Consider the following 27,737-nt stretch of genomic DNA (forward strand, 5'->3'; position numbering starts at 1 on the left):
TTTAGTCTTGGACAAAATTCCAAATAATCCCTACCAAAGAACAGAGGAGAAGGAGGATCCGGTCCTATCACAATTAAAAAAGACACAAGCTAAGGTGTCAATCTGGGAACTTTTAGCATCATCTTTTCCTCATCGCCAAGCTCTTTGCAAGGCTTTGAGCCAACTTCAGACATCGGCAGAGGTTAGCCCTGAAGTGCTAGTGTCCACCCTCACTCAATCATCTAAAATGCAAAGCATTGGGTTCTCTGATGATGACTTACCTAAGGAGGGAAGCAGTCACAACAATGCTCTTTATGTCACCATTCAGACTAGAGACAAAACTGTACCCATGGTTCTCATTGACAATGGGTCAGCATTGAACGTCTGCCCACTAAGGGTAGCCAGCTGTTTGGGGTTAGAAGAGACAGATTTCATTCCATCTGACCAGATAGTGAAAGCCTATGATAGTACCCGAAGGGAAGTATTGGGGGTTGCTATGCTAAAATTGACAGTCGGGCCAGCTGTGATGGAAGTCCCATTCCAGGTAATTGATGTACCGACCAGCTTTAATCTACTTTTGGGTCGACCATGGATCCACCATGCCAAGGCAATACCCTCGTCCTTACACCAAAAAGTCAAGTTTCCTTATGAGGACAAGGTTATTACTATCCAGGGAGATGACTACAATCAGTTGAAAAAGCCGAAAGGCGAGCCTCTCTTTGAGGTCAACCCTGAGACTACCAACTTGCCCCTTTCGGGATTTCAATTTGACACTGTGCAGTTCATAGAAGGGAAGACTACAAACTCCCGAATTCTCTTTGATTTCGGGACGGTGTAGATAAATTGCATAGTTCCTTTAATGCTGAAAATGTCCTATCTGCCGGGAATGAATATGGCAAGGTCCGGAAAGACATACCCCGCATTGCAAGCCTGGGAATGTCCGGTGAATGAAGGGACTTTCGGGCTAGGTTATCAGCCTACTGATGAAGACCGTGCTGAGAAGACCAGAAGAGGAAAGAAGAAAAACATACAGATGCCATCACACTTCTTGACTTTAAATAGTCACTTCTGCAAATCGGGAGAGACGATTCCTTATCGTAACTTCCAAGAACCATTTTACTGCCCGACTGCTAAAAAGATGCTGCCTGGATTAGAAATATTCTCTGATGTATGGGGTAACAAGCCTGAAACGAAGACCGATCCGGAAGTGGAAGACTTCATGCAACCTAGTCTCCTTGACGAAATTGCAGTTATCACAGGAAATGATGGGGACCAAGATCTGCTGAGCCTGATCAAGCCGAACGAAGGCCCTCTCACCAATTGGTACGCCGAGGAGGAGCGCGCTGCTGATAAACCCCCTCCAGAGTCAAACCTAGAGTCAAAATCTGTAATCAAGTCTTGTATTGAGTCTGAGTCTGACCCCGAGTCTGAAACCGAGTCAGAGTCCAGTTCCAGTCTTGAGTCATCTGTGTCGGATTTTGAAAATCCAGATTTCAAATTTGATGTAATCTTTGAAGACAATTCTGTCATGATCAATAAAGGCTTGCAAATTATTGACTACCCCGCGTGTCTATCTTTCCAAGCATTTCCAAGCAAAAATAATCATATAAATGAAATAAAAAATGAAAAAGAAAAAATAATAATTGGCAAAGAAGAAAATGAACATACATACATTGCATTTGACTGTGTGAACAAGGGACAGGTCAGTGAATGCTTGAGGAAGTTTGCCAATTGTTTCATGTGGAAGGCAAGTGACATCACAGGAATTGACCCAGCAATAGTGGTGCACAAGATTCCAGTATATCCGAGGCTAAGCCAGTGAAGCAGAGGCTAAGAAGGCTGAAGACCGAATGGTCCTTGAAAATCAAGGAGGAGGTAGCCAAGCAACTGGAGAACAGATTCATAGAACCCATTGCCTACCCGACATGGTTAGCAAATATTGTGCCAGTGCCGAAGAAAGATGGCAAAGTCAGAATGTGTGTGGACTATCGGGATTTGAATAGAGCATGTCCGAAGGACGACTTCCCCCTGCCGCATATCGACTTATTGGTAGACCGAATGGCGGGACACGAGATGGTCTCCTTGACCGATCTTGCTGTCGGGTACAACCAAATAATGATGCATGTGCCAGACAAAGAGAAAACGGCATTCATCACGGAGTGGGGAACCTACTGCTACAGGGTCATGCCTTTTGGGCTCAAAAATACCGGGGCAACCTATCAAAGAATGGCGACGACCATCTTCCATGACATGATTCACGAAGAAGTAGAAGTGTACGTGGATGATATGGTTGTTAAATCAAAAACAGCTGAAGAACATACAACAGCGCTTGAGAAGTTCTTCCTTAGACTTCGAAAGTACAATTTAAAACTCAACTTGGCAAAATGTCTGTTTGGAGCTACATCCGGAGTATTTCTGGGGCATATGGTCAGTCGGAAGGGCATAGAAATTGATCCTTCAAAAGCCAAAGCCGTTATGGAAATACCAGCACCGAGGACGGAAAAGGAAGTTCGGGGTTTCCTAGGAAGGCTACAGTACATCAGCCGGTTCATCAATCAATTGGCTAATACTTGTGGTCCGATCTTCAAATTGCTCAGGAAAGGAGTAGCCGTAAAATGGAATGAGGATTGTCAGAAAGCTTTCGACCAAGTCAAGCAATATCTGTTATCCCCACCAGTCTTACAGCCACCAAGGCTAGGAAAGCCTTTGCTGTTGTACCTATCAGTGACAGAAGAAGCGATGGGTGCAATGCTAGCTCAACAAGCAGAAGATACAAGGGTAGAAAATGTCGTGTATTACCTTAGCAAGAGGATGCTAGAATTTGAGCTAAAATACAATAAGATAGAGAAGTTGTGTTTTGCTCTGGTAAGGGCCTGTACAAAACTGCAGCACTACCTCTCGTCTTACACCACCTACGTCTTTTCTGAATCGAACCCCTTGAAATTCCTTATGGAGAGGCCGGTTCTTGACTGTAAAATGGCTAAGTGGGTGTCGGTGCTCGCAGCTTATGATTTAAAATTTGTACAACGAAAGGCGGTGAAAGGCGGAGCGTTGGCTGATCAACTAGCAGAATTACCGGTCGAAGAACAAATGCCAGAGGTAGAATTTCCTGATGAAGACTTGGTGAACTTGGAAAGTGAAGTCTGGGAAATGTACTTTGATGGAGCTTCGAACTACCATGGAAATGGGGTTGGAGTTGTATTCAAAACTCCTTGTGGAGAATACATTCCTATCACCGTCAAATTAGATTTCGACTGCACCAACAATGAAGCCGAGTATGAAGCTTGCATAAAGGGGTTAGAAGCAGCCCTAGGAAAAGAGATAAAAGTCGTCAAGGTTTTCGGAGATTCCAACTTAATAGTCTCCCAGGCTTTAAGGAAATGGAAAATTAAAGAAGAGCGTTTGGTTCCTTACCTACAACGCTTGGATGAATTGGCTCAACAATTTGATGGTTTATCCTTCCATTACTTGCCACGAGCCAAAAATCAGTTTGCAGATGCTCTAGCCACTCTAGCCTCCATGGTCAATGTAGAAGAAGATCGAGTCATTCGACCCTTGACAGTGCGGCTACAGAAACAGCCAGCACACATCATGAATTTGGTCGACGATAAGCCCTGGTATTGGGATATACAGAATTATCTTCAGAACGAAGTTTACCCAGAGGGATCTACCAAAACTGATCAACGGACATTGAGACAGTTAGCATCCGGATATTTCCTCACTGAGGGAGTTCTGTATAAGAGAAGTTGGAACGGCCTGCACCTAAGATGCGTTGATGAGGGAGAAGCTCAAACCATCATGGATTCCCTACATAATGGGGAGTCTGGTCCACACATGCACGGGATAGCCTTGGCTCAGAAAATCATGAACCTGGGTTATTACTGGTCAACCATGAATGCAGATTGCGTGAGGCATGCGCAGAAGTGTCACAAATGTCAAATTTTTGCTAAGCTGCAAAGACAACCTCCGGTCAATTTGAATCCTATTGCTTCACCATGGCCTTTCTCAACTTGGGGCATAGACGTGATCGGAAAAATCCACCCGAAGGCCTCTAACGGCCATCAATTCATCCTGGTTGCTGTAGATTATTTCACTAAGTGGATCGAGGCAGCCTCTTATTCAGTTTTAAATGCCAAGAAGGCAGCACAGTTTGTCCGTACTAACATCCTTTGTCGGTATGGAACACCGTTCGAGATCATCACGGATAATGGGTCTCACTTTCAAAGTGAATTTTCTGACCTGCTGAAGCAAAAGAAAATTCAACATCATAAGTCCTCACCCTATCGTCCACAAGCAAACGGGGCTGTAGAAGCTGCGAATAAGGCTATAAAAGTCATTTTGCAGGAGACTGTTAAAAAGCACAAAGCTTGGCACGAACAGTTACCGAATGCCCTATGGGGATATAGGACTTCAATCAGAACGCCCACCGGAGCAACTCCGTATTCTTTGGTACATGGTATGGAAGCAATATTGCCTATTGAGCTGGAAGTTCAGTCGGCAAGGATTATTCAGGAAAGCCAGATCAACGAAGCAGATTGGGCTAAGAATTATCACTTGCAACTTTTGGGTATGGATGAAAAGCGATTGCAAGCAATCCACCAAACTCAAGTCTACCAAAGAAGAATGGCACGGCATTTTGATAAGAGGGTCAAAGACCGGAAGCTGGAAGAAGGTTGTTTGGTCCTGAAGGAGATTAGACAGCCAATCATAGACCCACGTGGGAAGTTTCGTCCTCATTGGGCTGGACCCTATGTGTTGAAGAAAGTATTGTCCGGCGGAGCCGTCATCTTGACTGATTTAGATGGTTTGGAATTCACGAATCCATGTAATTTAGATCAGTTAAAAAGATATTTTGTGTAATAAGCATTGCATAATGTAAAATGAACTACACTAGACCTGATTCTCTCTGGAAAAAAGAAATTATGTATCGGAGATATGTAGGCAACCCTCATTGGGTACGGTCTAAACATTAATGAAAATCATTCCATAATTCTTTCCTCTTTGCCAATAATAAAAAAATAATAATAATAACAATAATAAAAAAAGGATAAAAATAAAAAAAAAAAAAGAAGAGAAAAACCCGCTAAGTCGAAAACCCGAAAAGGGCGGCTTAGGCAAAAATCGGGGCCCGCTAAGTTGAAAACCCGAAAAGGGCGGCTTAGGCAAAAATGGGTAGCTCGCTAAGTTGAAAACCCGAGAGGGCGGCTTAGGCAAAAATCAGAGCTTGAATAAATGAAGTTGGAAAATGCTTGGAAAGCTTAATGACATGCCCAATTGAAAGCAATAAAGTCAAACAGTCCAAAGTCAAGCAGAAAACTAAAGAGACCAAGAAAAATAAATAATAAAGTCCAAATCCAAAGGAACATACATCCAAAATTCCAAATAACACCCAAAATCCAAAGCCAAAGTCCCCAACAAAAAGACAAAAGAGTTCAAACAAAGCCAAAAAACCAAAAGTCCAAAAGCCTATTAGAGTCTAGGTACCCCGTCGCCTCCGTGGGGCAACGTCCTCCGAGTCATCCCCAGTTGCTGAACTCCCTCCAGCCTCGCCTGTCCGAGGAGCCAACATGATCTCCTCATCAGTCCTAATCCCATCACCAGCGTCAGCCTGAGTCCAACCCTCGAGTGCACTCAGCAATGCATTCCTCCTTGGCTTTTCCACTAGCCAGACAACGGTCATGAACCAGGTCCGATATTCAGGAGAAATATGAATACCAGCAGGATTAGGTAAGGGCCTAACCATGTGATGGTCTCTAACCCATGCCCTAAGAACGGCTCGGGTAACTCCCGGAGTGATGGCTGAATCAGCTAAAGAATCACCCATAATCGGAACAGTTTGATCTATCCCCATCTGCCTCAAAACGCGCGAAGCGCAGTACCAGGTACAATGTGTAAGGCCTAAAAGGTAAACCTGAGTATGACGAAAGCTAACCTGGATAAAGCGGATGATGTCATACCAGGGTACAAACCACTGCACCTCATTTGGACCCAATTCCATTAGCCATGAAGTCCATGCATCAGCAGACGGGTATGTGATCAGAATCCTCCGCATACGATACTGAGAAGGGTTGTAAGGCAAACGGGTAGGAGCAGCAACCACTTGAAGGTGGTCCTTCAACCAAACCTGGGTAATGGATCCTTTCTATTACAAAGGGATGAACCAAAAAAAAAAAAAAAAAAAAAAAAAAAAAAAAAAGATGAGAGGAAAATACCTGGAGTATAATCGGGGAAACTGTCCAGTCCTCGAAGCCTAGAGCAGCTCTGTCAAGGCTCCTGATGGTTTCTGCCAGCATAATGCCGCCAATGCAACTCATGTCCTCCATCTGTCGAATCATAGGGCAAAATCGCAGATCCCCGAAGCCTGGGTCCTTGTTAAACAAGAAACCAGATAATAAGCAAAATACAAAGGCCCGCGTCCTCAGCCTCATCCGGTCTGGGTCATCTAAAAGAACCTCTGAAAATTCATCAATCAGGGGCAGCAGAATTGCCTTCTGGTCGTCAACAATCATCGCCCTAGCTTGTGGCCGGCTGAATTGAAATAAACTTTCAAATGACCGAACATATCCGACTTTGACCTCATGCCTGACTAGAGAGGCATTGGGATCACACCCGATAATAGCACAAAACTCCTCAAAAAGAGGGCACATCTCCTCCATCATAGCTCCGAACCGGAAAACATGGGCCTCTGGATCCCAAAGCCGGATGCAGGCCCGTAAAAAATTCCAGTCGATGACTACCCCCCTGAGAGTAACGATAGGAGAGAGACCATACCTCCCCAAATTGATCCTCTTAACTTTGGAGAGACTCCTAGTCCAGCTGTGCATGATGTGGCCCGAAAAATCACAATTCAGGCCAAAGTGGCCCGAAGAATTCACAATCAGGCCCCAGAGGCCCGAAAAATCACAATCAGGCCCCAGAGGCCCGAAAAATCACAATTCAGGCCCCAGAAGCCCGAAAAATCACATTCAGGCCACAGAGGCCCGAAAAATCACAATTCAGGCCACAGAGGCCCGAAAAATCACATTCAGGCCCCAGAGGCCCGAAAAATCACATTTAGGCCCCAGAGGCCCGAAAAATCACAATTCAGGCCCCAGAGGCCCGAAAAATCACATTCAGGCCAAAGTGGCCCGAAAAAACATTCAGGCCAAAGTGGCCCGAAAAATCACATTCAGGCCAAAGTGGCCCGAAAAATCACAATCAGGCCAAAGTGGCCCGAAAAATCACAATCAGGCCCTAGAGGCCCGAAAAATCACAATTCAGGCCACAGAGGCCCGAAAATTCACATTCAGGCCCCAGAGGCCCGAAAAATCACATTCAGGCCCCAGAGGCCCGAAAAATCACATTCAGGCCAAAGTGGCCCGAAAAATCACATTCAGGCCAAAGTGGCCCGAAAAATCACATTCAGGCCAAAGTGGCCCGAAAAATCACAATCAGGCCCCAGAGGCCCGAAAATTAACATTCAGGCCACAGAGGCCGGAAATTCAAAACTCGGCCTAGGGTCCGAAAATTCACAACTCAGACCAAGGCCCCACAATCCCAATTTGGCCCAAGGTCCGAGTTTTCGCCTTCAAAATTTGATCCATCAGACAACCACTGGCTCTCATAAATCATTTTTATGATAGCCAGTGGGGGTCAACTGTGAATACTCAAATTTTGAGGCTTCTCATGTTGTTGGTGGCATGTGAAACTCTTTAAATGGAGGAAAACACGCTGCTACAGTGCCATGCCAATTAGTTTGACTTTGCTACAGTAAATTTGACTTTGCTGCAGCAACTTTGACTTTGCTGCAGAAACTGTGCAAACAGTCCGGCCGGACCGGAGGCCATTTTGGACATTTACTGGAAATATGTCAATATGGTACTTGAAACGTCCGGAATTTCACGAGGATCGCAGAACCGGTCCCGGAATGATTTTTGGAGGTCGGAAACTCCCAAAAAAGCTCCCGGAGCGAGACATGGTGGCCACCACCAGCTACGGCGGCGCCATCCGCCGGACACGGCGGCTCCTGCCGCCTAGCATGGGCGGCACCTGCCGCCCCACCAACTGGGCGGCACCTGCCGCCCTCCCAGGCGGCACCTGCCGCCCAGCATGGGCGGCACCTGCCGCCCCACCGACTGGGCGGCACCTGCCGCCCTCCCAGGCGGCACCTGCCGCCCAGCATGGGCGGCAGCTGCCGCCCAGCCTCTTGGGCGGCAGCTGCCGCCGAGCCAGGCAGCACCTGCCGCCCTGGACCTGAAAATGGCCTATAAATAGACCATTTTCAGCCATTTTCTGGCACCCCGGTCTATGTTGACGGACGAATCCTTCTCCCTCTCACGCTCCTTGCGTTTTCTTTACCGCTTTTTGCATTTAATTTAATTTTTATTGCATTTTTATTGTGATATTTGGACATTAAAATTAAACAAATTAAAATTAATTAATATTTCCTAAGCGAGGAGCTTAATCCGGAGTTAAGAAGCGATCGTCGATTAAATCAGGTATGTAAACAAAACTTTGCCTATTTAATTTTAGCACTTCATGCATATTTCTCTTCTACTCTTAATAATTCTACAATTGCATAAATGCATCCACGTCATTATTTTTGGTAAATAAACTGCCTTAATTAATTTGATTAAGCTTAAATGCCCGGTTAATCAATAATCGTGGTATTAAAGTTTAAATCCGACAATATTGGCTAAAAGAGCCTAGTTAATTAATAACTACGGTTCAATTGCCTTATTTCGAACAAATCCGGCTTAAGTCCAATTAATCAATAATTGTGGCTAAAAGCCTTAATCAATCACGTTTCGACAATAAATTGTGATTAAGCTCGAACGCCCGATTAATCAATAATCGTGGCATTAAAGCCTAAATCGCACATTTTGGCAAACTAATTGCTTAAATCAACACTTTTTGGCCAAAGGCCTAAAATCAACCATTTTGGCGACAATCGCCTAAATCGCACATTTTGGCAACTATTGCCTAAATCAAATCATTTTGGCTAAAAGCCATTAAAATCAACATTTTTGGCAACATGCCTAATCGAATCAATCGATCTTTTGGCAAAATGCCTAAACAAAAATCATGCACAAAGCATACACAAAATCATGCACGAAGCATACACACTCATGCACAAAGCATACACAAACATGCACAAAGCATACACAAAATCATGCACTAAGCATACACACACCCATGCGTTAAGCATGTCATTCAAAGCCCTCTAAAAGAGGCCTATCGAACTACGTTGACTTTGATCTTCCATTCAAACGGAAGTACGTAGGCACGTTCGGGATTTCACCCCGGGTGGCAAGTCAAAATCATTCAAACATTTCATTAATCCATCATTTACCTTGCAAAGCATTCATTCATCGGTTAGTTTATCGGCATGACATAGTCTCGGGATCCATCTCGGGTTCGTAGATTGTGCCTTAATCATTGGGATAATTAATCTAGTAACTAGGTTAATTAAAAATGGAGTCACTTAGGGTTTTTCCTAGTTTACCCTAAAATAATTAAACAAGGTGGCGACTCACACACATCACGTGTATTTCTTCTCATTCATCATATGCATCACATGCCTATGACATTTGGGGAAGGGGTTCACAGCAACCACCAAGGCCAGGAAAACCTTTGCTATTGTACCTATCAGTGACGGAAGAAGCGATGGGTGCAATGCTAGCTCAACAAGCAGAAGACACCAGGGTAGAAAATGTCGTGTACTACCTTAGCAAAAGGATGCTAGACTATGAGCTGAAGTATAATAAGATAGAAAAGTTATGTCTGGCTCTAGTTTGGGCTTGTACAAAGTTGCAGCACTACCTTTCATCCTATACCACATATGTTATCTCTGAATTGAACCCCTTGAAATTCCTTATGGAGAGACCGGTTCTTGACAGTAAGATGGCTAAGTGGGTGTCAGTGCTCGCGGCCTATCACTTGAAGTTTGTACAGTGGAAGGCAGTAAAAGGAGGAGCATTGGCTGACCAATTAGCGAAACTGCCCGTGGAAGACGAAATGAAAGAAGTGGAGTTTCCCGACGAAGATCTCTTGAACGTGGAAAATGATGTTTGGGAGATGTATTTTGATGGAGCTTCGAATTATCACGGAAATGGAATTGGAGTCGTGTTCAAAACTCCTTGTGGAGAATACGGCCCAATCGCAGTCAAGTTAGATTTCGACTGCACCAACAATGAAGCCGAGTATGAAGCTTGCATTAAGGGGTTAGAAGCGGCCCTGGAAAAAGAGATAAAAGTCCTTTGGGTTTTCGGGGATTCCAATTTAATAGTCTCTCAAGCTCTAAGGAAGTGGAAAATTAAGGAAGAGCATTTGGTTCCTTACCTACAACGCTTGGATGAATTGGTTCAACAATTTGAGGATCTGTCTTTCCATTACTTGCCCCGAGCCAAGAACCAGTTTACTGATGTCCTTGCTACTTTAGCTTCCATGGTCAATGTAGAGGGGAACCAAATCATTCGACCTTTGACAGTTTGGCTACAGAAATAGCCAGCCCACATCATGAATTTGGTCGATGACAAGCCCTGGTTTTGGGACATACAAAATTATCTTCGGAACAAAGCTTACCCAGATGGATCCTCGAAGACTGATCAACGGACATTAAGACAGTTAGCATCCGGATATTTCCTTACTAGGGGAGTTCTATATAAAAGAAGTTGGAACGGTTTACCTCTAAGATGCGTAGATGAAGGGGAAGCTCAAAGCGTTATGGATTCCTTACACAACGGGGAGTCCAGTTCACACATGCACGGGATAGCTCTGGCTCAAAAAATTATGAACCTAGGTTATTACTGGTCAACTATGAGTGCAGATTACGTGAGGCACACGCAGAAGTGCAATGAGTGTCGAATTTTTTGCTTAGCTGCAAAAACAGCCTCCGGTGAATTTGAATCCCATTGCATCACCCTGGCCCTTCGCAACTTGGGGCATAGTTGTGATCGGAAAGATCCACCTAAAGGCTTCCAATGGTCATCAATTCATCCTGGTTGCTGTAGATTATTTCACTAAGTGGATCGAGGCAGCCTCTTATTCGGTTTTGAATGCCAAGAAGGCGGCACAGTTTGTTCATACTAACTGTGAACCCCTACCCCGAATATCATAGGCATATGGATGCATGTGACTAAGGAAGAAATGCACATGATGTGTGTGAGTCGCCACCTTGTTTAATTATTTAAGGGTAAACTAGGAAAAAACCCTGAGTGACTCCAATTTTAATTAACCTAGTTACTAGATTAATTATCCCAATGTTTAAGGCACAGTCTCCAAACCCGAAGTGGATCCCGAGACTATGTCATGCTGATAAACTAACTGATGAATGAATGCTTTGCAAGGTGAATGATGGATTAATGAAATGTTTGAGTGATTTTGACTTGCCGCTCGGGGTTAAATCCCTAACGTGCCTACGTACTTCCGTTTGAATGGAAGATCAAAGTCAACGTAGTTCGATAGGCCTTCTTTGAAGGGCTTTGAAGGTGTATGCTTAATGCATGAGTGTGTGTATGCTTTGTGCATGTTTGTTTAGGCATTTTGCCAAAGGATCGATTGATTCGATTAGGCGTTCGTCGCCAAATGTGTTGGTTTTAAGGCATTTGTGCCAAAAACGGTTGTCGGGCGATTTGTCGCCAAAATCGTTGATTTTAAGGCTCTTAGCCAAAATGGTTTATTTAGGCGATTTGTTTGCCAAAATGATGTGATTGGGCGATTGTCGCCAAAATGATTGATTTTAAGGCTTTTAGCCAAAATGTATTGATTTAGGCAATCTGTTTGCCAAAATGATGTGATTGGGCGATTGTCGCCAAAATGATTGATTTTAAGGCTTTTAGCCAAAATGTGTTGATTTAGGCAATCTGTTTGCCAAAATGATGTGATTGGGCGATTGTCGCCAAAATGATTGATTTTAAGGCTTTTAGCCAAAATGTGTTGATTTAGGCAATCTGTTTGCCAAAATGATGTGATTGGGCGATTGTCGCCAAAATGATTGATTTTAAGGCTTTTAGCCAAAATGTGTTGATTTAGGCAATTTGTTGCCAAAATGAGATTGATTAAACTGTAGGCAATTTGTTGCCGAAACGCGATTGATTAAGGTTTTTAGCCACAATTATTGATTAATTGGACTTGAGCCAGATTTATTCGAAATAAGGCAATTGAACCGTAGTTATTAATTAACTAGGCTCTTTTAGCCAATATTGTCGGATTTAAACTTTAATGCCACGATTATTAATTAACCGGGCATTTGAGTTTAATCATGTTTAATTAAGACAGTTTATTTGTCTAAATGATGACGTGAATGCATTTATGCGGTTGTAGAATTATTAAGAGTAGAAGAGAAATATGCATGAAGTGCTAAAATTAAATGAGCAGAGTTTCGTTTGTGTACCTGATTTAATCGACGGCCACTTCTTAGCTCCAGATTAAGCTCCTCGTTTAGGAAATATTAATTAATTTTATTTTGTTTAATTTTAGTGTCCAAGAATCACAATAAAAATGCAATAAAAATTAAATTAAATGCAAAAAGCGGTAAAGAAATCGCAAGGAGCGTGGGAGGGAGGAAGATCGTCCGTCAACACAGACAGGGGTGTCAAAAATGAAGGGGGAGAGGCCATTTTATAGGCCAAAACGGGTCGCCGGCGGCAGGGGCCGCGGTTACTTGGGCTTTTTCACTCCGGAGGAGTTTTCGGGAGTTACGGGTCTCAGAAAAATATTCCGGGACCTGTTCCGCGATCCTCGCGACATTCCGGACGTTTTAAGTACCATATTGGCATACTTCCAGTAAATGTCCAAAATGGCCTCCGGTCCGGCCGGACTGTTTGCACTGTAGCAAATTTACTGGCATGGTACTGTAGCAAAGTCAAACTAATTGGCATGGCACTGTTGCAGGCCGGACTGTTTGCAGTCTGGGAAAACTGGCTTTTTGAGCCTCAAAATTTGAGTATTCACAGTTGCCCCCCACTGGCTATCATAAAAATGATTTAAGAGAGCCAGTGGCCATCTGAAGGAGCAAATTTTGAGGATGGGCAGAAGAGGAAACCCCGCCGTTGGTTTTTTTTTTTTTTTTTTTTTTTTTTGGAATGAAATGATCAAATGCATGGATCTATGTTTGCAACTTAAAGATGTTTTTGCCTCTTTGAGGACTTAAAAAGAAATTTTGCCTCTTGGAGGACTTGAAAAAGAGGTTTTCCCCTTAATGAGGGCTTTGAAAAGACGTTTTGCCTCTTAATGAGGGCTTGAAAAGACGTTTTGCCTCTTAATGAGGGCTTGAAAAGACGTTTTGCCTCTTAGAGGACTTGAAAGACGTTTTGCCTCTTAGAGGACTTGAAAAGATGTTTTGCCTCTTAATGAGGGCTTGAAAAGAGATTTTGCCTCTTAATGAGGACTTGAAAGGATGTTTTGCCTCTTGATGAGGGCTTGAAAAGATATTTTGCCTCTTAGAGGACTTGAAAAGATGTTTTGCCTCTTAATGAGGACTTGAAAAGATGTTTTTGCCTCTTAATGAGGGCTTGAAAAGAGATTTGTTTTATTTTTGTTTTTTTTTCTTTGAGAACCAAGGGTCCACCTAAAGTCGAAATGATCAAATGGCTTGGTTTTAGATGAAAAACGGTTGGTTATTGGTTAGAGTTTCACCCTAGGTTTTATGTAGAAAAAGGTTAACCATTAACCGGGTTCTACCCTGGGTTTGTGTAAAAGAGATTGACGATGGTTGGGTTTCACCCTGGGTTGTGTATTTTTTTTTTTTTTTTATAACACTTGCCCCTGAATCCGACTTGGAGGATTTTGCCCCCTACTTGAGAGAATTGATGCCCTTATTAGCTGAAATAGAATTTCTTCCTAATGAAAGACTAAAAATTTCGTGATTACTTCTGTGATGGGAGAATGGTGAAGGTTCTTATCACTTCTTGCCCACAGAATGGTGCTGACCATGGAATACTTCAAAACATTGGTGTTGTACTTGTCCAATCGATTGAGGAATCAATGAGAATAAAGCCACTTATATGACTCGAGGAAACAGACAATGTGGATGACATCGCTCGTCTGAAAGGATCGAAGAAACGATGGTCCGAGTGGAGACGAGGTATTAAAGGATTACCTCCCAACGATTATGTTTGACATTTTTTAGGGTTGTTTTGGAAACCCCGGGGATTGAATTGACATTTTCCTCTCTCTCTTTTTTCGAGGAATGACTCAAAGAGTAATGCTTTCAAAATGAACTTTTGAGAATGACTCGATTTTTGTGACTCGTAGTGGAATGACCACTGGTGATGGAGACTCGATTTAGAGACTCGATTTAGACTCAAATTTTTCTTGTAGTGAATTTTGACTCGAAGGGATTCAGTGGTTCCTGGAAAAAATGATTTATATACTCCTGAGAAGACCTTTGAAAGCACTTTTTTTTTTTTTTTCTTTTTGCCTTAACTTTTGCCTAGTAGCCGCCCTTTCGGGTCTTCGACTCTAGCAGGCTCTTTGCCCTAACTTTTGCCTAGACCACCCTTTTGGGTTTTCAGCCTAGCGGGCTCAATTCTTGCCTGAAGCCGCCCTTTCGGGTTTTCGACTCCAGCTTTTATTTTTCTTTTCTTCTCTTTTCTTTATTATTTTTATTATTATATTTTTTTATTGGCAAAGATAAAATGCTTTTTATGATGCAGACTTATGTTTGTGACCGCGCCTTTGTGGCTGCCTACGTATCTCCAAGAACTCTTCGGGGGATAGGGAGAATCAGGTCTTTCGTAGTTCCTTCCGGGATGCGAACTTCGTGCTCGGCTGGTGCGGAATTCATTTCCGACTTGATTTCTTCGCGGGATTTCTTCCCGGCTTGATATCTTTGCAGGATTCCTTCCTGGCTGGACGTCTTTGCAGGATTCCTTCCCGACTTGATGTTGATGCAGAATTCATTTCTATCTTGATTTCTTCGCAGGATTCCTTCCCGGCTTGATGTCTTTGCGGGATTCCTTCCCGGCTGGATGTTGATGCAGAATTCATTTCTGACTTGATTTCTTCGCGGGACTTCTCCCCGGCTTGATGTCTTTACGGGATTCATTCCCGACTTGATGTTGATGCAGAATTCATTTCTGTCTTGATTTCTTCGCAGGATTCTTTCCCGGCTTGATGTCTTTGCGGGATTCCTTCCCGGCTGGATGTTGATGCAGAATTCATTTCTGACTTGATTTCTTCGCGGGACTTCTCCCCGGCTTGATGTCTTTACGGGATTCATTCCCGACTTGATGTTGATGCAGAATTCATTTCTGGCTTGATTTCTTCGCGGGATTCCTTCTTGGCTTGATGATGTTGAATCAACTTATTGACTCGAGCTCGTATGGTAGTGATGACCCTAGGCGAATCTGATTTTGTTGTCGTAGTGGTTTTACCACGGGTTGACTGAAATATGACTTGTATTCATCACAAAGAGTTTTGAATACCCACATTGTGGTGGTAACTTGAGTGGCTTGAGTGTTGAAGAAGCTTTTATGCTTTGAGTTTGTGGCTTCGCCATGTTTGAATTCTTGAGGTTAATTTGATTCCTTTTCTTGAACTTGATCTTCCTCTGAATTTGAAACTTATTTCCTCAATGGTTCTCCTCTCCATAAGGAATTTTGAGGAGACTCTTCCTCTTCCTTGTTTTGAGAAATGATCCTTGTTTATAAGGACACTTGTACTTGTGCCATGCTTGGCGCTTGATTTTCAAGGTGTTTGTTGTCTTCCAATTTGTGGAAATGACTGCTCCTTTTATGCTGCTTTTTCAAAATGTGAGCAGCCGCTTGATCTTTGTCCTTATGGCTGAAATGATTAGTCATCTACCCTTGATGGGCTTGAATTTAACGGAGAGCTTGCAGTTGACCCGTTTTTTGACAACTTGATTTCCTGTAGCTTTGTCCTTGATTTCTTTCTTTTGTGCAGAAGTTCCTTTTCACCTATTTTTTTTCTTTTTGCTTGTTTGCTTCCTTTTGACCAGGGGTTCCTCTCGTCTTGTTTTTCCTTTTGCTTGCGTAGAAGCAGCCTCTCCATAAAGAATTTCGAGGCAACTTGATTTTGAGATGACTTGAGTAGTGTATGGATAGCATTGCGACTTCGTGCAGACCCAACCCAATTCCAAACATAACTTCTTTATTCTGTCGCTTTTAAGCTCAAAATTCAGACGCCTCTCCGTTGGAGCAACTTCCTTTCCTGGGTTTTCGGAGAAACCATTCTGGCCCTAACCCCTTCAGTTGGCTTTGCCTCGGTACTGTTTGAAGTCTTGCATACCCTTTTGCTGGATCCTTTCCATGATTACCCTTCAAAACTTCCCTTATAAAGGTGCTTCTTAGGATGCCCCCAGCTTTGATTGATGCAGAGCAAATGAATGCATTTTTCTTTGCCAATTTTTATTATCTTTTTTTTTTGTCATCATTTTCTTTCAATTATTTTTTTTTTTGATTTTTTTTTTGTGCTTTCACAGGAAAAGATAGAGAGAGAGTATAAACATGATTGGAACGTAAACTGATCCCTTTTTATTGATAAGACAAAATTTGTGTACAAAAGACACTTAGATTTACAAATTTAAATTGAATGAAAACTTGAATGGAAATGAAAATGAAAAGAAAAAACTAGACCCTAAAAGATAGACTCTAGGTGGACTATGATGGACTAGGATTGGATTGACTGTAGTGACTTCGTTCTTCTCGATGCTTAAATCGATCAGACAGGTTGTTGTTGGTCTTGAACAATTCCTTTGTTCTTTTGGAGGTTTGATCTCAACCTTCTCAGACACAAACTTCATTCATTTCTAAGAAAAGTTTGAAAGGATCGAAAGATTCTTGTTCAGCAATTTTTTTTTTGCATTAATCCCATGGTTAGGCAAGGGATTGGTTGATGTTCAGCTTGCTCTTGGGGATGATGGACCCATTGTCAACCAGGTCTTGTAGACGATTTTTCAAAGTCCAGCATGATTCGGTCTTATGCCCATGTCCTTGATGGTACTCACAGTATTCATTGGCTTTGAAATTCCAAGGCAGGGGGTTCGGTAATGGCCTTGCTTCTAAGGGCTTTAATAAATTTGCTTTCACTGCTTCTCGGAACACCAAAAGGATTGGCATGCTGAGATCAGTATATTGCCTCCTTGGCTGATTGTGTCCCAAATTCCCAACACGTAAAGGATTCGTGGGGATTATACTGGCTATTTCATTTGTCTCACTGGACCGAGCATGATTCTGCTTCTTGTATGAGTCTTCTTTGAGTTGACCCAACTGGATTAAGTCTTCTACCTTAGTTGCAGTCGCAATGAGCGATTGGAACGTAGGCAAGTACTGTGTTTGAAGTTGTGACTGGTAGACAGGCAGTAAATTCTTGATTATTATGTCAACTTGTTCATGTTCAGAGGGTCGGTTGATCATTTGAGCAGCTTTGGCTCTCCACCTCGAAAGGAACGAGGAGAAGGGCTCATTGTTCTTTTGTTTAGTGGTTTCCAGCTCCCTCCGGGTAACATCCACTTCGATATTATAATGGTACTGCGTGTTGAAAGCATTGCATATGTCCTCCCAATTCTTCATTTTGGAACGATCCAAACTTACAAACCATCTTAATGCAGCACCAGTCAAAGATTGCTGAAACAACTGAGCAAGGAGCTCGCTGTTCAGGCCAAAGGGGTTGAGGGCACCCACATACATTTTCAGGTGCGTTTTGGGACAAGTGGTTCCATCAAACTTGTCCATGTTGGGCATCTTGAACTTAGTTGGCAGTCTTGCTTCGGGGAACAAGGACAAGGAGTCCATGTCCACCACTTCCTTGTGTGTCTTGAGGGCAGTAATAGACCTTTCCAACAGTTCCAATTTTTCTCTCATTTTCTGAGCTTCCAGCTCAGAAGTAGTTATGGAGGGCATGTCATCCAGGTTAAGGGCAGGGTTTGTCGGTTCAGCAGCAGGACCCTGATTGGAGGTAGCAGGTCCACTTCCCCCAGCGGAAGCCCCATTTCCATTATCACCACCTAGTTCAGCTATTAAGGCAGTCCTCTGGGCAGCCAATGCCTCATTCATTCTAGCCTCCATTCTGGCTTCCAGTTGTTCAATGAGGTTCTAGATGTCGGTGAGTGATGCCATTGGTGCGGTTGGTGAAATTGGTCTTGTGGGTGAGAGCTCAGTTGGCGTTTCGGGTGCAGATGGTCTTTGGAGGGGTACCTGTGAAAGGACATAGTCAAAATGATTAGACTATCCTATATAAGGTGTTTTCATAGGGGATGTGAGATAGTGTGAGGTAGGGTAGTGTAAGGGTAAGGTATTTGGACTTGACCCTTGTGGTGTGGGGTGGTATGACCAAACAATGTAGGGTAGTGTTGGTAGGATAGTGTTGGTATGCTAGGACACCTAGGATAGAACCCAATGGGATGTGATATGTAAGGTAGAGTGCTTAGGGCTGGACACCTCGACTTTTCGAAAGGCCCTAAGTTCTCAAAGAAAATTTTTTTTTTGGGCCTTAGAGGCCAAAATGTGAATTTTTTGGCCTTTGTGGCCAAATTGGGAGTTTTTGGGCCTTTGGGGCCAAATCGAGATTTTTTGGGCCTTAGAGGCCAAAATGTGAGTTTCTGGGCCTTAGTGGCCAAATTGTGAATTTTCGGGCCTCTGTGGCCAAATTGTGAATTTTCGGGCCTCTGTGGCCAAATTGTGAAGTTTTGGGCCTTAGTGGCCAAATTGTGAATTTTTGGGCCTTTGGGGTAAATTGGGAATTTTTGGGCCTTCGTGGCCAAAATGTGAATTTTTGGGCCTTTGGGGCCAAATTGAGAATTTTTGGGCCTTGTGGGCCAAATTGGGAACTTTTGGGCCTTTGGGGCCAAATTGAGAATTTTTTGGGCTTTTGTGGCCAAAATAAGAACTTTCGGGCCTTAGGGGCCGAATTGTGAACTTTTGGGCCTTAGGGGCCAAGATGGGAATTTTGGGGCCTTTAGGGCCAAATCGAGATTTTTTGGGCCTTAGAGGCCAAAATGTGAGTTTCTGGGCCTTAGTGGCCAAATTGTGAATTTTCGGGCCTCTGTGGCCAAAATGTGAACTTTTGGGCCTTTGAGGCCAAGATGTGAACTTTTGGGCCTTAGGGGCCAAGATGTGAATTTTAGGGCCTTGAGGGCCAAGATGTGAATTTTAGGGCCTTAGGGGCCAAGATGTGAAATTTCGGGGCCTTTGGGGCCAAATTGGGAATTCTTGGGCCTTTGTGGCCAAAATGTGAATTTTTGGGCCTTATAGGCCAAATTGGGAATTTTTGGGCCTTCGTGGCCAAAATGTGAATTTTTGGGCCTTTGTGGCCAAAATGTGAATTTTTGGACTAAAATGTAATTTTCCAGGTCTCAGGGACCAAAATGTAATTTTTCAGGTCTCAGGGACCAAAAATGTGATTTTTTAGGTCTTAGGGACCAAAATGTAAGTTTTCAGGTCTTAGGGACCAAAATGTGAATTTTCAGCTTTGAAATGGAATGTTTTTTTTTTTGTAAGAGTCTTTTTTTTTGTGAAGTATGGGATGAATGCGTGAATGCGCACAATATCAAAACATAATTCATTTTAATGGAATGATTCAGCATCATTGGGTGCATATAGCCTTAAAGGATAGGTTCTATAGGTTATGACACAAATAGAGAATTGGCTTATTAAGGGACCCTTGAACCTTGAGTAAGGATATACCTAACCACATGTGAAACAAAGAGTTTCGCGTGGGTCCAACGGTACCATACTCATGGGCCACCCCCAAAAGGATTAGGGATGGTTTGCGGTAACAGGGAGCACGCTTTGGCTGTCCGTCGACATAATCAAAGAGACCTGTCGATCAGCGCTACTTGCTATCCAGACTCAGAAATTTGAACAGAGAGAGAAGAAATTCATTTGAAGTTCATTTGTTTTATGCAATGGAGAAAAGGATTCTCAATCGTGCAGATAAATCAACAAGTTTTAATGTCTTAATCACATTTTACAATTAAGTCCAAATTTCCTTATCAAATATTCTTAAAGAAAGAACACTTGATTCGTGCTAGGATATCCTGCAAAACAAGGCACAACAAAATAGTACCCTAAAGAAGGGCGGGTTAGTTTACACAGCAATTGTAGTCCACTTTATGCAAAATGATTACATAATTCCCCAGCAGAGTCGCCAAACTGTGAACCCCTACCCCGAATATCATAGGCATATGGATGCATGTGACTAAGGAAGAAATGCACATGATGTGTGTGAGTCGCCACCTTGTTTAATTATTTAAGGGTAAACTAGGAAAAAACCCTGAGTGACTCCAATTTTAATTAACCTAGTTACTAGATTAATTATCCCAATGTTTAAGGCACAGTCTGCAAACCCGAGGTGGATCCCGAGACTATGTCATGCTGATAAACTAACTGATGAATGAATGCTTTGCAAGGTGAATGATGGATTAATGAAATGTTTGAGTGATTTTGACTTGCCGCTCGGGGTTAAATCCCTAACGTGCCTACGTACTTCCGTTTGAATGGAAGATCAAAGTCAACGTAGTTCGATAGGCCTTCTTTGAAGGGCTTTGAAGGTGTATGCTTAATGCATGAGTGTGTGTATGCTTTGTGCATGTTTGTTTAGGCATTTTACCAAAGGATCGATTGATTCGATTAGGCGTTCGTCGCCAAATGTGTTGGTTTTAAGGCATTTGTGCCAAAAACGGTTGTCGGGCGATTTGTCGCCAAAATCGTTGATTTTAAGGCTCTTAGCCAAAATGGTTTATTTAGGCGATTTGTTTGCCAAAATGATGTGATTGGGCGATTGTCGCCAAAATGATTGATTTTAAGGCTTTTAGCCAAAATGTGTTGATTTAGGCAATCTGTTTGCCAAAATGATGTGATTGGGCGATTGTCGCCAAAATGATTGATTTTAAGGCTTTTAGCCAAAATGTGTTGATTTAGGCAATTTGTTGCCAAAATGAGATTGATTAAACTGTAGGCAATTTGTTGCCGAAACGCGATTGATTAAGGCTTTTAGCCACAATTATTGGTTAATTGGACTTGAGCCAGATTTATTCGAAATAAGGCAATTGAACCGTAGTTATTAATTAACTAGGCTCTTTTAGCCAATATTGTCGGATTTACTGTAGCAAAGTCAAACTAATTGGCATGGCACTGTTGCAGGCCGGACTGTTTGCAGTCTGGGAAAACTGGTTTTTTGAACCTCAAAATTTGAGTATTCACACTAACATCCTTTGTCGGTACGGAATGCCATTCGAGATCATCACTGATAATGGGTCCCACTTTCAGAGTGAATTTTCTGATTTGTTGAAAGAAAAGAGAATCCAACATCATAAGTCCTCACCCTATCGTCCATAAACAAATGGGGCTGTAGAGGCTGCAAATAAGGCTATAAAAGTCATTTTGCAGAAGACAGTTCAAAAGCACAAAGCTTGGCATGAACAGTTACCGAATACCCTATGGGGATATAGGACTTCAATCAGAACGCCCACCGGAGCAACTCTGTATTCCTTGGTATATGGTATGGAGGCAGTGCTGCCTGTTGAACTGGAAGTTCGGTCGGCAAGAATCATCCGGGAAAGCCAAATTAGCGAAGCAGATTGGGTCCAGAATTACCACCTCCAACTCCTGGGTATTGATGAGAAAAGATTACAAGCGATCCACCGAACTCAGGTTTACCAAAGGAGAATGGCTAGGCATTTTAATAAGAAGGTCAAAGACCGAAAATTGGAAGAAGGGTGTTTGGTCTTGAAAGAAATTAGACAACCAGTCATAGACCCACGTGGGAAGTTCCGCCCTCATAGGGCTGGGCCTTACATTCTAAAGAGAATACTGTTCGGCGGAGCCATCATTTTGACTGATTTAGATGGTTTGGAGTTCACGAATCCATGTAATTTAGATCAGTTAAAAAGATATTATGTGTAATTATAATCATTGCATGATGTAAAAAAGAGCTACATTAGACCTGATTCTCCTCGAAAAAAAGAAATTATGTATCGGAGATATGTAGGCAACCCTCTTTGGGCGCGGTCTAAACATTAATGGAAAAATCATTTAATAATTCATTCTTCTTTGCCAGAAAAAAAAACAAAAAAAAAAAAAGAGGAAAGAAAAGAAAAGTGTAAAAAAAAAGAACCCGCTAAGTTGAAAACCCGAAAAGGGCGGCTTAGGCAAAAGTTGGGGCCCGCTAAGCTGAAAACCCGAAAGGGCGGCTTAGGCAAAAGTTAGAGCTTGAATAAATAAATTGGGAAATGCTTGGAAAGCCCAAAAGTCAAAACTGTAATGTCATTCCATTTCAAAGCAAAAGAGTCCATAAAGTCCAAAAAAAAAAAAAAACACACATCCAAAGGAAAAAATCCAAAGCCAAAATTCCAGATAAAATCCAAAGTCCAAAAAAAAAATCTAAGCATCCCGTCGCCTACGTGGGGCAACATCCTCAATGTCGTCTTTAGGTGCTAAACCCTCTCCAACCTCGCTTATTCGACGAGCCATCACAATCTCCTCATCAGTCCCGGCCGCATCATCGGTGCCAACCTTAGCCCAACCCTTAAGTGCACTCAGCAGTGCATTCCTCCTTGGCCTCTCAATAGGCCAAACAGCAGCAATGAACCAGGTTCAGTACTCTGGAGAAGTATGAACACCGGCAGGATTAGGTAGGGGCCTAACCATGTGATGATCTCTAACCCAGGCCTTAAGGATGGCTCGGGTAACACCCGGAGTAATAACTGAATCCACGGAAGTGCCATCCACAATTGAAACAGTCTGGTCTATCCCCATCTGCCTTAAAATGTGCGAAGCGCAGTACCACGTGCAATGTGTAAGGCCTAGCAGGTAAACTCGGGTGTGGCGGAAGCTAACCTGGATAAAGCAGGTGATGTCATACCAGGAAATGTACCACAGTACCTCATTTGGACCCAACTCAATCAGCCATGAGGTCCATGCATCAGTAGACGGATGAGTGATAAATATCCTCCGCATACGATACTGAGAGGGGTTATAAGGCAAGAAAGTAGGAGCAGCAACCACTCGGAGGAGGTCCTTTAACCAAACCTGAGTATAGATCATTTCTATTACGAATGAATGAACCAAAAGAAAAAAAGAGACAATAAGGAGAAGGAGAAGGGAAAATACCTGGAGAATGATCGGAGAGACAGTCCAATTCTCAAAACCCAAGGCAGCTCTATCAAGACTTCGGATAGTCTCGACTAGCACAATACCGCCGATGCAGCCCATGTCCTTCATCTGACGAAACATCGGATAGAATCGTAAATCTCCAAATCCTGGGTCCTTATTAAACAAGAAACCCGCCAATAAGCAGAAAACAAAAGCCGCATCCTCAGCCTCATCCGGTCTGGGTCATTTGGTCGAGTCTCTGAAAATTCATAAATCAGTGGTAGCAGAATTGCCTTTTGGTCATCCACAACCATGGCCCTAGCATGTGGCCGGCTGAACTGGAATAGACTTTCAAATGACCGCATATACCCAACTTTGACCTCATGTCTAACCCAAGGGGCATTGGGATCGCACCCTATAATCTTGTAGAATTCCTCAAAAAGAGGACGCATTTCCTCCATCATGGCACCGAATCTAAAAACGTGGGCCTCCGGGTCCCAAAATCTGATGTAGGCTTATAAAAAATCCCAGTCTATAACTACTTCCCTAAGGGTAGCAATAGGAGATAGACCGTACCTCCCCAAGTTGATCTTTTCTACTTTGGAGAGACTCCTAGTCCAATTGTGCATGCTGTGGTTATAAAAGGGATTCATTTTTGAAAAAAAAAAAAAAAGAAGTTGACTGATTTCCTAGAGAAAACTGCTTTTTGGCTCAAATTTCGAGCGGGTCTTCTGGACGCGTCCGATTTTCACCTTCAAAATTTGTTTTCCAGACAACCACTGACTCCCATAAATCATTTTTATGGTTGTCGGTGGGGGGCAACTGTGAATCCTCAAATTTTGAGGTTCAAAAAGCCTATTTTCCCGGACTGCAAACAATCCGGCCGGACCGAAGGTCGTTCGGAAAGTTCACCGAAAGTATGCCAATATGGTACTTGAAACGTCCGAAAAATTACGAGGATCGCAGAACTAGTCCCGGAATATTTTTTGGAGGTACGGAACTCCCGAAAAAGCCTTTGGAACGAAAAACTAGCGAGTGGACAGCAGTCGCCGTCCACGGCGGTAGCTACTGCCGTCCACGGCGACAGCGCCCACCGTCCACGGTACGGCGGTAGCTACCGCCCTCCACGGCGGCGGAACCCGCCCTCCAGCCTATTTTTTCCTATAAATACAGCCCCGAATCGACAGTTTTAAGCACTCAGTCTGTGTTGACGGACGCTCTCTTCTCCCCTACGCTCCTTGCGATTCTTTTACTGCTTTTCTGCATTTAGTGTAGGCTTTTTATTACTCTGCCATTGTGATATTTGGTCACTTAATTGAATTAATTCCAATTAATATTCCCCAAACGAGGAGCTTAATCTGGAATTTTCAAGCTGAAGCTAAGAAGCAGCCGCCGATTAACTCAGGTAATAACGAAACTCTGCCCATTTAATTTCAGCATTCTGTGCATATTCTCTTCTACTCTAAATTCTAATTACTGCATTCACATCATCGTCATTTTGGCAGCAAATTGCCTTAAAGTAAGTAAGTTTAGGCTAAAATGCCCAGTTAATCAATAATCGTGGTATTAATGCTAAACTCCGAACATATCGGCTAAAGTGCCTAGTTAATTAATAACTACGGTGTAATTGCCTTTATTTCGAACAGTTCGGCCAAAAGTCCAATTAATCAATAATTGTGGCTAAAAGCCTTAATCAATCACGTTTTGGCAATAAATTGCCTTAATCAACCATTTTGGCGACAAAAAGCCCAAACATCAATTTTTGGCAATAAATTGCCCAATCAAACACCTTTTGGCAACAAATGCCTAAAACAGAAAATCAATCAATCTTTGGCAAAAATGCCTAAAAAATGCACGAAGCATACACACACTCATGCATGAAGCATACCCCTTCAAAATGCCTTTAAATAGGCTTTATCGAACTACGTCGGCTTTGATCTCTCATTCAAACGAGAGTACGTAGGCACGTTCGGGATTTAACCCCGAGCGGCAAGTCGAAATTACCAAAACATTTTCCTAGTCCAATTGCATCATATTACCTTGCAAAGCATTTACACTTAGATTAGTTAATCAGCATGACATAGTCTCGGGATCCAGCTCGGGTTCGTAGATTGTGCCTTAAACTTTGGGGTAATTAATCTAGACTTAGGTTAATTAAAATTGGAGTCATTTAGGGTTCTTTCTTAGTTTTCCCTTATAAAAAATAAACTAGGTGGCGACTTCATAAAACACACATGTGAGCATCCTTCATTCTAGCATGATTTTGCCTTTCGGAGGGGGGAGGGTTCACAAACCCTTGAATGAAAGTCAATTCTGCTCAATTAGAAGAGAACTTGGTATGTTAGTTCTAAACTTATAACTTAAGAACTTTGTAAGTATGTTCTAAACTGCTTTCTATGTATGAAAATAGAAGCCTTGCTATGTTCTAATTTTTGCTCTGTGTGAAAAATGATTTTTGTCTAAAACGCACATCGCCCTGATATGACTTTCTAATGTCATTATCAGACTTGCTTTAGACTAAATCCAAAAACAGTTACTTTATTGTGTGTGTTTATTTTTATTATGTTTTTTTGTCTTTAGTACTTTGGCGGTTTCATTATTTTATTTCTTTTATTTCTTTTATTTCTTTTGTCTTATTTGTCGTTTTGAATTCCCTTTAAAAACTGCTCTTTATTTTTTCTTCCGCCACTTAAGTGTCTTTATTCTCTATTAACTGCTTTGTATTCTCTCTATCGTCTTTTTGCTAACCAAAACCCTAAGCTGTTCTGAGTTTCGAAATTTGCAACAATGGCCGAATCAAGTGCCAACTCCTCATCCAACTCTCTAACTGAGCAAGAGCTTCAACTCCTAAAAAAGCTCTCAAAGAAATATGAGCAAAAAGAGTCGAAGCAGAAACAGCAAGAAGAGGAACCAGAGAAAGTAAAAATAGAAACTACTACTTCAAATAAACAAGCAGTTAGGGCACGCGACAAAGGTTAATCTGTTCTTTCTCCATATCCTCTCATGCTCATATGTAATTGATTGGAAATTCTTTGGTAGCGATGAGTTTGAGTTTAAGGAACTCTTTGAGTTTCAAGGTTGGATGAATTTTTTGTCTCTGAACAAACTGTGCTATGAAAGTTTGGTTAAGGAATTTTATGGTTCTCTGAAAGTTAATGGAACAAAGTCAATCTCTGTTAAGGTTCAGGGAGAGACCAAAGCGTTGTCTTACGCTGATTTGGGAAAAATTTTTGATGTGCCGAATGCTGGGTCTAGGGTGACAAAAATTAAGGATGTGTCTAGGGTTAGTGATTATAAAAAGGAAGATTTTGTGAAGAAGATTGTGAAGAAAGGTTCTGCAGACAAACAGGGTACAATAGAATGCCCTAACCTGACAGACAACATGAAATGGTTGTACAAACTCATTGTACACTACATCTATCCCAAGAGTGCTTCACTCACTCATGTGAATCAAGTAGAGCTGTGCATAATGTGGCACATAGTTGAGAAGAAACCCCTCAATCTATGTCACATTATTTTTGACAAGTTGCAGAACAACCCTAAAAAGCTACCCTATGGAATGATTCTTACCCCAGTGTTTGAGTTCTTAGATGTTGATCTAGATGCGAATGATGGTCATACTGTCTCAAAGTTGGACAGCGGGTCTCTAAAAATAAAGATGAGGAAGGAGGAGAAGAGAAGGAAAAAGAAGAGAAGAAGAAGGAAGAGAAAGAAAAAGAAGAGAAGGGAAGAGAAGAAACTGAGAAAGGAAAGAAGAAAAGAGAAATTGGAAAAGTAAAGAAAGAAAAAGAAAGAGTTGAGAAAGAAAAAGAAAGAAAAGAAGAGAATGAGAAAAAGAAAAAGAAAGAAGACAAAGGGAAAGCAAAGTTAGGAGAAATAGAAGAAGAAGTAAAGAAGTCAGAAGAGAAAGCAGAAGAAAAGTCAGAAGAGAAAATGGATGAAGAGAAGTTAGAAGAAGAAGAAAAATTAGAAGAAGAAAGAAAGGAGGAGACTGAAAAAGAAAGTGCTGCAGAGAAAGAAGAAGAATTAGAAAAAGAAGAAGAAACAGAAAAGAAGAAAGAGCTTGAAAAGATGGAAAAAGGAAAGAAAGTAGAGGAGGTTAGTGATGCTGAGACTGAAATGCTAGAAATTAGTGATGAAGAGAAATCTACTGAGGTTAAGACAGAGAAAGAATCTGAGTTGTTGTCGACTCAAAGAAGTAGGGAAGCTATGCTAGGAAAAATAGAGAAGGAGCTAACAGAAGAGCACAACAAAGAACTTGATGAGGCAATACAACATTGCCAAACTGTGATTGGACAGAATCAGTCTCTCATCAAGACTTTGGAAAGAATGAAGGATGTGAATGAAAGAAATTTAGCTACTCTCAGAGTGAAAGGAACACCCTACATCCCCTCCTCAGAGAAACTAAAGAAGGTTAAGCACACTGCTGGCAAGCATAGAACGCATGGAAGAAAGCCTCCACTTCACCCATCTTCTAAAAGGCCAGAAAGTTCTTCTGAAACTGCTCCAGCTCAGAATTTGAGCAGTTCTAAGAGACTTAGAACTGATTCTAAGCCTCTCTAATTTGTTTTTTATGTGTTCTGAACAATTTATTTTTGCTTTATCTTTGTAGGATTATATCTTTGGAACAGTTTTTTTTTTCTTTATTTTGCTCTGATTTTGTCTAACCCTTTTGTTTGATGACAAAAAGGGGGAGAACACAGGTATTTTGGTGGTATTTTGAAT

General features: G+C 42.2%; 1 protein-coding gene across 1 annotated transcript in view; it reads right to left on the bottom strand.

The window, feature by feature from the left end:
• The window catches only part of LOC149499005 (small ribosomal subunit protein mS47-like), a 32,641-nt gene extending 9,264 nt beyond the window's left edge, over positions 1 to 23,377 (bottom strand). Inside the window, 3 exon segments of the mRNA XM_089721578.1 lie at positions 1,196 to 1,267; positions 23,031 to 23,186; positions 23,306 to 23,377. Of these exon segments, the coding sequence (XP_089577704.1) occupies positions 1,196 to 1,267; positions 23,031 to 23,186; positions 23,306 to 23,377 (300 nt within the window).
• Between the last annotated feature and the right edge of the window lie 4,360 nt (positions 23,378 to 27,737).

The sequence above is a fragment of the Jatropha curcas genome, chromosome 1 (assembly GCF_041381405.1).
Source record: "Jatropha curcas cultivar XTBG-Jc1 chromosome 1, XTBG_Jcur_1.0, whole genome shotgun sequence".
NCBI lineage: Eukaryota > Viridiplantae > Streptophyta > Magnoliopsida > Malpighiales > Euphorbiaceae > Jatropha > Jatropha curcas.